Consider the following 12,655-nt stretch of genomic DNA (forward strand, 5'->3'; position numbering starts at 1 on the left):
ATTAGTACCAGTGTAATAGTAAAACGTCGAGTAGAAACCCGACCCTCTGTGACTGCGACTTATTTCCTCAGTCTTCAAAATAAATGTAAGTAGGAACTACATTTATCCTAGAGACGTCCAGTCATTAAGAACATTTGTTAAGTTGCAGTCTATGTTTTTTAATATGTGACATTTTTTATCAGTATGGCCCTGGATATTAGAAAATTAGTGTCATGAGTCCAAGTCACCCCCAACCTCCACCTAACTATCCTTTATAGTGAGCTTGCTGTTCAGTTAGTTTCTGTAAATTGAATGAATATTTCCTAGAACATATTACTGCTATCAGGAATAATAAGTGATATGTAATATAAAGCAGTGCTATTGTTTTATTTCCTATGATGCAGTATAAATATTGCTTCAACGCCTCCTCCACACTGCTTCTAGTGACACCATATTGAGGACGCAATATGGCCCAGAGCATCATAATAATGAGAATATAGTAAATGTGCCTCAAACTATAGTAAAAAAACGATCAAATTTTTATGAATTTAAAACTTTTCCAACTATTGTTGAACATGTTCCGCCAGTGTCACATTTCGCGCATGCGCATCCAGTCCCACGTGGGTGTAGGGGTCCGTCCATCCTGGTGTTGTGTATGTATGTATGTATGTGTGTGTGTGTGTGTGTGCAGACCAGACCTCAACTAAACCACATCACACAGTCCATCCAACACCAGCAGGAGCTTCTCCAGGACTTCAGGGAGCAGAAACTCAACCTTTCATCCCGAACAGGATCCTGACGCTTCCACCCGTAAGTTCGCTAATTACTAACTAGCTTTGTGCTAACTCGGTTTCCTTTTAACTCTGTTACCGTGCACACAACAATTACAAGAAATGAACCACGGTAAACTGCCCCAGCTTTATCCTGACAAGCTGTCAGTGTGAGCTTATTTCGCCGCTGTGACACGTTACCAGTAGATTTGTGTGTGTGCTCCATGTGGCTAACGCGGAACAACACAGAGCTGTGACCGTGCGGTGTGTGACCAGCAGCATGGACACAATCAGTGACCCAGTTATCAGGAGGCTGATTGAGGAGTGACCTGATCACAGATGTGCACAGTCTGCACTGATTTCACGGTTCCTGTGAAAGTCCTGAATGGAAACAGGTCATCTGTGCTGTTTGTTAGTTGGAGTGGCTTCAGTAACATGAAAGTTGAATGAACTTAAACTGAAGTACAGAGACTCCAGGCTGCCAGCTGGCGCCTTTATTATGAAATGATATCCTATTTGCTGCAGCATGTACCGTATATAGCACTTTAACACTATGGTTTAATATGGTCACATGATGGACTGAGAGTCTTTACTTAATATTGCTCCTCCCTTGACCTTTGGCTTCTGTTGTCGTGATCCATTACTGCAGAATATGCACTTAATAAGATGGGTTTTGTTGAAAAGTGATCCTACATTTCATCATCCATGACATGATACCTGATTGATTTTATTATTAACAAACCTCCATCCATTTTTGAAGTTAATGAATTGTTCCGTCTCTCCATCAGTCATGGCTGTAGTGCGCTTCTACAGTAATGAAGCTGTGCAAGGCCGGGCCTTACAGAGGGCAGCCAAGCTCTACCCCCAGCTGTCAATCACCACTGAACTGTGCTACAATGTCGAGCTGACAGGTGAGTGCTCAACAGCTTGTCAGGAGATGTACGATGTGGAGGTTCTGGTCAGCGAGACAGGTGTCAAAAATGAAAACCATTCAACTTGTGCACCCATCAGTTTTTCTGATTTGTCCATGTCGTCTTTGTTTCCTCTCACTTTCTGCTGAAGGCTGCGAGAGTCTTAGTGAAGAGCAGAAGGAGGTTCTCCTGTGGTTGTTTCGTCCTCCCCTGCAGGCCGAGCCGCTGTCTGAGAAACCAAACCTCTCAGCGGGCAGCGGAGAGAGATTGGTGGAGATCGGACCCAGGTACTGCTGCACTGACACAGTGGAATAAATGACCTGTGACACCTGTCCTGTCGCTCTACTTTGTCCTACATCAGGCTTTTAATATACTGAAGCCATTTTAAAACATATTAAAATACAGTGTAGATGGACGTGAAAAGACCCATTCGTGCCAGGTGTCGATATGCTGCACATGAAAACACGTTGACAACTCAAGGTTCTGCAGCTTTCAGCTGCATGTCACAGTCTTCATCGGTGTAAATAGAGAAATATCCCATTTTCCCCTTTTAGATCACGCCACTGCATCCTCATTCATCCTTATTTCTGCTTTAAACAGTGTTACTGTGGGATGTCTGTGGAGATAACTGAGGATAAGGATGAGACCATTATGAACGATTTTTATTATCATTGGAACACATTTTCATCTCGAGACTGTTCGTTCCTACTCATAGAATCATAATCAGGAAAAGGGTTTTTCCTCCACATCTTAATTTTCTCATCATCCTTTCAATTCAGTCATGTGGGGATGAAAATCTCAATGAATCAGGCAGAATAGACTCATTATTTGTGATATATTCACTTAATTTACAGTGTGTTCAAAACATTTTGGTTAATACATACATCCTACTTAATGTAAAGCTTTCTAATGATAATCTGGTTTTTAGAGTAATGAATTTCTAAACGGAATACAAATAAACGCAGATGCAAATGATTATTAACAAACACACTGCTGCCATGAGAAACTGGTCATGAACTTACAGATCTGAGAACAAGGTAAGTACAGGATGCAGATTTTCCTCTCTTGTTACATATCTTTGTTGTATTTTTCCTCGTTTCTTCTGTGGAAGATGCAGGAAAAGACACAAGTAGGGGAAACGTGGATGCAATTAAGAGAATTAAGATCTACCCGTAGTTGCTTTGTTATTCTGGAGATGGTTTGTGGGATCATAAAAGTCTTATTATTAGTATCACTGAATTTTAGTCATGCAGGTCTTACAGCTTGAAAACCCTTTGGATATTAATCATGTTGCCTCCTGTACAGTGGGAATGGGAACTTACAGATGTACAGTATCCAACCTGCAGAATGTTCAAACTGGAAAATGTCCTATAAGGAATAATATCACATGTACATATACACATGTGTTTCGATGATGTGTAGGGTGCACTCTACATCTACGGCAGGGCATTTTAACATTTATGAGTATAAATATCCATGATCACATTTAAGATGTCTAACATAGCAATTTGACAAGTTGAAATTATAATGTGAATAGGCAAAATTGTAGTTCAACATATCTGCAATTGCATTCTGACCAATAAGATTGACATTTTAAGATATCTACACTTACATTTTTATTAGTCACAATTTCTATTCTAGATATCAGATCCAAAATTAAATTGTGACTAGTCAAAATGTAACTGTATTTATCTTAAACAGTAATTCTTGCTAGTCAAAATACAGTCATAATTCTGACTAGTCATATTGTAATTTTAACTTCATTTTAATTACAGATATCTTTAATTGGAATTGTGACTAGTCAAAATGTAACTGTAGATATCTTAAACAGTAATTCTTGCTAGTCAAAATACAGTCATAATTCTGACTAGTCATATTGTAATTTTAACTTCATTTTAATTACAGATATCTTTAATTGGAATTGTTACTAGTCAAAATGTAGTTGTGGATATCTTCAACTACAGTTTTAACCAGTCAGAAATACATTCCAGATATCTGTAATGTGAATCCTGTCTTACTTGTATATGTTAAATCTGCCGTACATCTGTGCATGGCTTCTCATAGCACCACCCGAAATAAAGAAAGTGTATACACATAAGCAGATGCTCCACTGGCACATAACATCGAGAACTTCAGTTCTGTCAAACAGACTGTCGATAAGCATGATTTGCATTTTCTATTAGGAAAAGAAAAATAACCATATGTTTCCATTTTAGATAATTCAGAACTTCGAAATATGCATTTTTGGATCATTGTGGCGGTCTAACTGTGTACGATCGATGTCCAGCTGTAGAAAAGGTTTTTATTGCCGTGTTGCTGTTTTGTCCCTCAGGTTGAACTTCTCCACTGCTTGGTCCACTAATGCTGTGTCAATGTGTCGGAGTGCCGGCCTCACTAATGTCACAAGGGTGGAACTGTCTCGCAGGTTTCTAATCAAGGTTGGAACACACACTCACAGATCCGTCATTTAGTAGAGCACAGACTGTGGTTTGTTTTGTCACTTCATATCCCTGCTTCTCTCTCCCATCCAGCCACAACACGGAGAGAGCACACAGGATGTGAATGGAGATGTAAAGAAGCTGATTGAGTGTCTGTATGACGGTATGACAGAATGTATCTATCAACATCCCATCACCTCCTTCACTGTGGAAACCAAACCACAGCCAGTGTTTGAGGTGGATATTCTGGGGAACGGTCGAGCAGCCTTGGAGGCAGCCAATGATGAGCTAGGTGAACCTCTTTATACCGTATAATTTTTTTAATTAGCAGTTCCTCTTTGGACTTTTCTGCCTCGAACTCATCTCTGCTTTTACTTTTATTACTCACGCCAGTACCATATGATGATTAATCTACTGTAACCTTTCTTTTCTTTACACTCCTTTTTCAGTCCTGCAGATATGTGTGAGTACACTGTGTCTGCTGCAGGAGGTAATAATGTCACATGATGCATGACAGTATTACTTAGCGGGTTAAAGTCACAGGACAGCAGTGGTACTGCTGATTATCCTACACGTGCATGTGTGTGTGACTGTTTATTGTGATGTGAAAGCAGATTAAAAGGCACAGTCCCCGTCTGTTTAATGGGAATAGAACAGTCAGTAGTGAAGTGGGTCTGACTCATAACTGTTATGGTCCAGCACCAAGTCTTTTCAACACGTTTCTTCCCAAAACAGAAACAAACAGCTGAATTTTCTGCTCGTTTGAGGACCTTCGATTCTGAAGGTTTTCTTATGGGTTGCAGAAATCCAACAATACACTCAGTTACACATTTTACTTTCTTCTACTCAGAGCTATAATTCGTTTCAGTACAGTGGTTATGCACAGGCTGTTCTTACGAACAGGTTTCAAACTGGCACTGGGCACTGCGACAGAACATGTTGTGCTTGCTTATGTTCCTGTTTTGCTTATTAACTTTTGCCCAGCTTCATCAGTAATCACAAGCTGCTCGAATATAATAGAATATTTTCAGTGCATACATTTTATATACGTGTTTGAAAAGATAATTAAAATGGCCCACAGTATTTATTGTTACTATAGTCGTTAAATTGGACTCAATAACCTTAAGGACTGATTTCTCTTAAGCTATTTTGCTTCCCCGGGTGATTTAAACTTTGGATTTATTATAGGCAACAAAATCATAATTTCAAAGCCGCACATCATTTCAATAATAATCCTTTTGTACAAGTCTCTGTTTGGTCCTGACCTGGTTTTGTTAACTGTTGAGAATCTTTAGTGATGACAGGTTCCCAGAAAATAAATGTAAGTCAATGTAAAAACACCTTAATGTCTTAAAGTGTGTTTATGTCTGTAATGCTTGTTAAAATACAAGAGAGTATAATGTACATTTGTGCAGCAGCGCCATTCGTTTTTGGTGTTTAGTGTCTCCTGTGTATGTTCTCCTTGACACAGGTCTGGCCTTTGACTCCTGGGATCTGGACTACTACACGTCGATGTTTCAGAGGATTAAAAGAAACCCCACTAGTGTGGAGTGTTTTGACTTGGCCCAGTCCAACAGGTGGGTTTGCCTGCAAAGATTAGCAGGATGTCTTTGTGTTGCATGCGTGTTGCTTGGCTCTGTAGTTCGTGTTCCTGTGAGTTTTTATTCTCCAATATTGTCCTGGCACCATGGTGTTCCAGTGAACACAGTCGTCACTGGTTCTTCCGGGGGCGGATGGTGATCGACAAGCAGGAGCAAAAGGAGACTCTTTTCAGTCTCATAATGGATACCCAGCAGCACAGCAACCAGAACAACGTCATCAAGTTCTGTGACAACAGCAGGTAGGAGTGTAAGCAGCACAGCACAGATGCTCAGTGTGTGTGTGTGTGTGTGTTTCTGTTCACACTGACTCAATTCGAAATTGTGTGCGTCCAGTGGTATCAAAGGAATGGAGCTCGACTGTGTTTACCCAAAAGATCCATCTCAAGCCAGCCCGTATGAGACACGACGCTCACTACGACACGTCATCTTTACTGCAGAGACGCACAACTTCCCAACTGGTCAGGAGAAACCAAACTAACTCTGCATTTCTGTCCTCTTTCATATATGGTTTTCCAAATATTAATTTGCTGGACCCTTCCATTCCAACCTATAGGCGTAGCGCCATTCAGTGGTGCCACCACAGGAACAGGAGGTCGTATTAGAGATGTCCAGAGTGCTGGGCGCGGAGGCCACGTCATTGCCGGCACTGCAGGATATTGCTTTGGCAACCTGCATATACCAGGTTAGATTCAGTACAACTGTTAAAGGGGTTCTTTACATTCCCCACTTACCATAACAATTATAACCATCATCATTATCTGTCCTCTCCTCTAGGCTACGTTCTGCCCTGGGAGCCTGAAGGAGAGGGGTGGGAGTATCCTTCAAGCTTTGCCCCTCCCCTGCAGGTGGCCATCGAAGCCAGTGATGGAGCATCAGACTATGGCAACAAGTTTGGAGAACCTGTCCTGTCAGGTTGGAAAACCTAGTCTACATGCAAAATACCAACCAGTTACTAAAATAAGTTCAACAGTTCAAACAGTACCTGAATCAAATCAGGTGACAGAGCTTACAAATGCATGTAGAACATAGAATTTATCAATAAGAGATGGATTAAAGCATATGTTGTGATTGTCAGTACTGCAGGAAAGTAGTAACCACAACCAGTGTGTGTTATTTAAGAAGAAGAAATAATAATTAGAATAAGAATAATTATAATTATAAAACTGTAACAAGCACATGCTTAGCATTTTTTTCTATTAATGATGCACAGTGATGCATCTTATAATGAATTTTCTATCAGGAACTGATCAATTCTTGTAGTCATGCTGTAAAACTTTCACCGTAATGCGCTCCTTTAGGTTTTGCTCGTTCCTTTGGCATGAGGCTGGCTAACGGTGAGCGGCGGGAGTGGATCAAGCCGATCATGTTCAGCGGAGGTCTCGGTTCAATCGAAGATACACACGTGAAGAAAGAAGAAGCAGAGACGGGTAACGTTCTAACTCAGCGTGAGCAGTGAGTTTAATGAATGCAGATGCTATATTTACACTTATTGATGGGTGTCCCTCTGCACCTCCACTTTGTTGTTGATTAGGAATGGAAGTGGTGAAGATTGGAGGGCCGGTCTACAGGATTGGCGTGGGAGGAGGAGCGGCTTCTTCTGTTCAAGTAAGAGCACTACTTTAAATCCCACTGACGCCACCAGTGACCCACCACGTGCAGATGTTTGTGTATTGTATTAATTTATGTTTTGCAGGTCCAGGGAGACAACTCCAATGACAGGGATCTGGGTGCGGTGCAGAGAGGAGATGCCGAGATGGAGCAGAAGATGAATCGTGCTCTCAGGGCGTGCCTAGAAAGGAGCGGCGGGAATCCAATCTGCAGTATACATGATCAAGGGGCAGGAGGAAACGGTACCAAAGATGGGGCTTTTCACAGGATTTATAATAAAATAAGACTAATCGTAGGTACGGTATTAATACGTATCATCATCTTTAGGGAATGTGCTCAAGGAGCTCAGCGAGCCAGCAGGAGCAATTATCTACTGCAGCAGATTCAAGGTAATCATCAAATGAACACGGCTACGCACATTCTGCTATTTGCCGTTTTATTCCAATTCCTTTTGTTTTCTTCTCTCCGCTGCGTAGAAAGGTGACCCCACACTGAGTGTGTTGGAGCTCTGGGGGGCAGAGTATCAGGAGAGCAATGCCCTGCTGCTCCAGCCAGCCGACAGGTCTTTCCTGGAGAGGGTGTGTCAGAGGGAGAAGTGTCCTGTTGACTTTGTGGGAAACATCACTGGAGATGGAAAGGCATGTTTCGGCCTGAATCAAGTCGATAAATGCACAACTATTGTACTAGTGAATTTACTTTGTGGTCAGAGTGACTCACACAGGATAGCTGGAAACTCATTTATCTAGTGAAATATTTCCCACGTCAGCATTGTTTATTTTAGCATCTTTGCTCCCACAGATTGTGCTGGTGGACGATGAGGGCGGCAGCAGAGATCTGGCAGACAGAGGGCGCTGTCCCGTAGACCTGCAGCTGGACTGGGTTCTGGGGAAGATGCCACAGAAGGAGTTTAGGATGGAGCGCTTGACCCCAACCCACCAGGCCCTGACTCTTCCTGCTGGTCTGACAGTGAAAGATGCTCTGACCAGAGTTTTACGTTTGCCTGCTGTGGCGTCCAAACGCTACCTGACCAACAAGGTGTGTGAGATGTCCGAGCTTTTTACTGTGTGCTTTTGTAGAAGTACATTGGCTGACATATATTCACTCCCTCCCTCTCTCAGGTGGACCGGTCTGTGACTGGGTTGGTTGCCCAGCAACAGTGTGTCGGCCCTCTTCACACCCCATTGGCTGACGTGGCTGTTGTTGCTCTGTCTCCATTCAGCATAGAGGGAGTAGCAACGGCCATCGGGGAGCAGCCAATTAAAGGCTTGGTGTGTCCTGCGGCCGGGGCTCGAATGGCTGTAGGAGAAGCTCTGACCAATTTGGTGTTTGCCAGAGTCACAGCTCTGAAGGTGAGAGGATCATGGATCATTTCAGTTAAAGCTGAGCAGGAAAAAGGTGACATCTGCAAAATAAAGGACTGCACAAAATCCAAATCCAAAACACTTTCATTCTAATGATGAATTAATTGTTTAAATTAGGATGTGAAGTGCAGTGGCAACTGGATGTGGGCTGCCAAGCTACCCGGTGAGGGAGCTAGTCTGTGGGAGGCCTGCAAAGCCATGTGTGAGGTCATGGGCCAGCTGGGAATAGCTATCGATGGTGGCAAGGACTCGCTGAGTATGGCCGCTAGAGTGGGAAAAGAGACGGTCAAAGCTCCAGGTACTGTCACTGTGTGTGTCTGTGTGTGTCTGTGTGTGTCTGTGTGTGTCTGTGTGTGTCTGTGTGTGTCTGTGTGTGTGTGTTTAAGGAAAACCTAGCTTTGGCTGTCCCTCTGTTTTTCAGGTGCTCTGGTTATCTCAGCATATGCTGTTTGTCCTGACATCACAGCCACTGTGACGCCTGATCTCGAGGATCCAGACGGCAAAGGTGTGGCACACACACAGATATTACACATATAATCAGAGCAGATTGATCATAATCATGTATCGTCACAGTTTGAGTTTGCAGTGACAGACATAAGATATTCTGTAGAGAATCTGAAATATTCTCACTGTGCAGTGTTTTTATCTCCTAACTCTAAATGAAGGCTACACACATTTTTCAGTAGATAAGAAAAACTACCGTAACACAGTACTCAGTAACAGACAGTCTGTCCCTGACCCTCTGTCTTCTGTCCACAGGCATGTTGTTGTGGGTTCCTCTCAGTCCAGGCCATCATCGTCTGGGAGGCTCTGCCCTGGCTCAGTGCTACAGCCAGCTGGGAGACTGCTCCCCTGACCTGGACAAACCATATCTATTGACGTCCTGCTTCAACACCACACAGACTCTCATACACGGTTAGCGTGCACTCGGCTCACAAGTACTACCTGTCTGAGAAAAAAAGGTTTAGCCTTGAGTATCTTTGTCTTTTAGCAAAATCACTCCTGTACATTTCACAGCTTTGTACTGTGGTGATGCAGCCACCTGGTGGTCTTCCTGTGCATCTCCACTGAATAAAAAGGGCAGCAGCAGGTGGCTGTATCTTATCCATTATATTTAATCACAAGCTTTGCCAGTGATGAAAATGAATTAAAACAACACAGGTCCTGTTTTAAAGTCGGTAAATCAGAAAATTGTGGTTTAATATTAACATGGGATGTAAGAGAGTTGGATTAGAGGGTGTTTTTGTTCTCTTAGATCGTCTGCTGAGTGCAGGACATGACATCAGCGACGGAGGCCTTATTTCCTGTTTGCTGGAGATGGCGTTTGCAGGCAACCGCGGGATTGATGTTGAGTTATCTCAAGGAACTGGAGGTTAGTGAGTTGTCGTGTCCCTGGTTTTGGTTTTCCAGTCATTAAACAGGTCCTGTAATTACAATGCAGTCTGTAAATAATAATTATAAATAATAAACTCATGCTCCTCCGTGTTGTCTGTGCAGTCATGGAGCTGTTGTTCAGCGAGGAGCTTGGTCTGGTTTTGGAGGTTTCAGAGTCTCATGTGAAAACTGTGCGTCAGCGATACAGTGACGCAGGTGTAGAGTGCCATCATATTGGCAGAACCTGTGGTTTTGGACCTGAAGCAATGGTGAGTCATCGAGCTCATTTCATTTACCATCTGTCAAGCTGTGTGGCTTCATCTGTGATAATGGTTGTTGCCTCCTCACTTCTCTGCTAGGTCAGTGTCCGTGTGGATGGACAGGAAGTGCTGAGAGAGAAGCTTCCTAACCTGAGGGCGTTATGGGAGGACACCAGCTTTCAGCTGGAGCGCCTTCAGGCCAATGAGCTCTGTGTTCAACAGGAGAAGGAGGGGTTAGCTAAGAGGACACAGCCCTACTTCAACCTGACCTTTGACCCCTCTGAGACACCGAGCATCGATCAGCTCTGTAAGAGTAAATGGTTATTTATTATGTATTTAAGGTTATTGATCAATTATTGTTGGATATATATTCATCGATCATTTGAGCTATAAAATATTTGACGTAATTTCTAATACTGGTGTGTTTGGTGTTTCAGCTTCAGGCCAGCCTCGTGTGGCTGTGGTCAGAGAAGAGGGCAGTAATGGAGACAGAGAGATGTCTGTGTCTCTATACATGGCAGGCTTTGAAGTCAGTATTAAGTCGCATCAGTTAAATAAAAACTGGTCTAAGCTGTATTGTTTATGTTTATTATTGAACCCTTTAATTGTCTGTAGGTGTGGGACGTCACGATGCAGGACCTGTGCTCTGGCTCCCTGACCCTGGAGCAATTTAAAGCAGTTGTGTTTGTTGGTGGCTTCAGCTACGCAGACGTCCTGGGATCAGCTAAAGGCAAGTAAATGCACACACAAACACCCAGACCACAGATTGTTTGTTTGTTTTTCTTACTCTGATTTCATTTCATGAAAGGTTGGGCTGCTACTGTTACATACAACCCTAAGGCCAAGGCTGAATTTGATCGTTTTTGGCAGCGGGACGACACGTTGAGTCTGGGTGTGTGCAATGGTTGCCAACTGCTCGCCCTGCTGGGCTGGGTGGGAGAAGGCGAGGATGCAGCAGGTAAGAGAGGAAAGCAGAGAAAGCCATGCCAGTGTCACTTATTACTCCAACAAGAGGGGAAAACAGCAGTTTAGCTGTGAATTATAACCTAATAGCTAACGAACTAAAGATAGTCATCACATAGGAGTCATTTTACAGAAGTTACAAGCATCTGGGTTTACTCAAGAAATCTTTTCAAATTTTCTTCCAGGGTCTGAAGTGGTGCTGACACATAATGAGTCCGGCAGGTTTGAGTCTCGATTCGTCAGTGTTGGTATTGAGAAGTCCCCATCTGTCTGGCTCAGAGGCATGGAGGGCTCCGCTCTGGGAGTCTGGGTTGCACATGGAGAAGGTACAGTTGAATATGTTGTCAAGTCAATCATTCCTAAAGGATAAGACCAGTGATTTCCTATATTTTAACATCTAGATTAGCGCTTTCATCTGTGCCTCGGGCCTGCATTGATTTTAGTGAGCCACAAAGCTCTGCAGAGTAATAACGACAAATGTGTTTCTTTGAACAACAGTGGAGATCTGTGGCTGGGTTCATAAGGGTTAATCAGTTAGGTAGTGGATTCACAGCTGTTACAGGGAGTAGGAACAGTTCCCTGTTGGTTTTTGTCTTTTTCATGGGATTAGTTTACATTGAAGAACTCCTCTGACACTAGTTTTGTTAAAACCTGATACGTTCTCATAAGTAACTGGGTGTCCAATGCAGCAGTGAATCATATTTGGGGAAATAAACGTTACTCCGTGTGAAGGTTTTGAACTTGCATAACCATGACTAATTCAGTCTTGCAGGTCATAGGTCAGTATGTTCTACAAACAGCGGCTGTTCTTAGTTTTGATTTTCCCCCAACGTTTTTCTGTCCTGCAGGTCTGATGCAATTCCGTAGCTCCCAGGCCAAGAACCGCATCATTTCTGGTGGACTCGCCCCCCTGCGTTACCTTGATGATCAGGGTCAACCCACAGAAGTGTACCCTTTGAACCCTAACGGCTCACCACAGGGTATTGCAGGGCTGTGCTCCAGGGATGGCAGACACCTAGCCATGATGCCTCACCCGGAGCGCTGCACCCTGGGCTGGCAGTGGCCCTGGGCCCCGAGGGACTTCAGAGCTTCTCTCAAACCTTCACCCTGGCTACGCATGTTCAAGAATGCAGCTGCCTGGTGCAGCAAGACACAGTGACACAGTTCTGTTTAAAAGGCAGTTGCTGTCAAAATAGTTTTATTGTCTTTGTTGAGTTGTGTAAACTGAAACCTTGCATTACTCAACTGCGTACTTCACTTTCTTACCTACTGCATTATCACTGATGCCTGCTGTTACACTTTGCTACTTCATAGGCTTAATTTGGGAAATGACTGTATATTTTACAAAACTGACAACAGCTCAAACTGAACTTGTTAATAAATATATTTA

At 43.2% G+C, this 12,655-nt stretch overlaps 1 protein-coding gene across 1 annotated transcript; it reads left to right on the forward strand.

The window, feature by feature from the left end:
* The first annotated feature begins 604 nt into the window (after window positions 1–604).
* On the forward strand, window positions 605–12,645 carry pfas (phosphoribosylformylglycinamidine synthase). The gene is made up of 28 exons (XM_026345447.1): window positions 605–789; window positions 1,538–1,660; window positions 1,812–1,947; window positions 3,993–4,098; window positions 4,192–4,390; window positions 5,570–5,675; window positions 5,798–5,938; window positions 6,033–6,157; window positions 6,253–6,381; window positions 6,474–6,611; window positions 6,998–7,126; window positions 7,231–7,304; window positions 7,393–7,549; window positions 7,635–7,696; window positions 7,784–7,945; window positions 8,106–8,342; window positions 8,426–8,656; window positions 8,786–8,966; window positions 9,090–9,173; window positions 9,428–9,583; window positions 9,924–10,040; window positions 10,166–10,311; window positions 10,402–10,609; window positions 10,740–10,831; window positions 10,918–11,032; window positions 11,111–11,260; window positions 11,451–11,591; window positions 12,114–12,645. Exons 2-28 carry the CDS (start codon window positions 1,540–1,542, stop codon window positions 12,422–12,424), a joined length of 3,954 nt encoding a protein of 1,317 aa, XP_026201232.1. The 5' UTR covers window positions 605–789; window positions 1,538–1,539; the 3' UTR covers window positions 12,425–12,645.
* The last annotated feature ends 10 nt before the right edge of the window (window positions 12,646–12,655 follow it).

The sequence above is a fragment of the Anabas testudineus genome, chromosome 4 (assembly GCF_900324465.2).
Source record: "Anabas testudineus chromosome 4, fAnaTes1.2, whole genome shotgun sequence".
NCBI classification, from domain to species: Eukaryota; Metazoa; Chordata; class Actinopteri; order Anabantiformes; family Anabantidae; genus Anabas; species Anabas testudineus.

Excerpts from the sequence above, each read along its gene's own strand:
- pfas (XM_026345447.1), top strand. The coding sequence starts at position 1,540 with ATGGCTGTAGTGCGCTTCTACAGTAATGAAGCTGTGCAAGGCCGGGCC. Across the intron at positions 4,391-5,569 it reads GGCAGCCAATGATGAGCTAG|GTCTGGCCTTTGACTCCTGG; the intron begins GTGAACCTCTTT and ends TCCTTGACACAG. Across the intron at positions 9,584-9,923 it reads CACACAGACTCTCATACACG|ATCGTCTGCTGAGTGCAGGA; the intron begins GTTAGCGTGCAC and ends TTGTTCTCTTAG.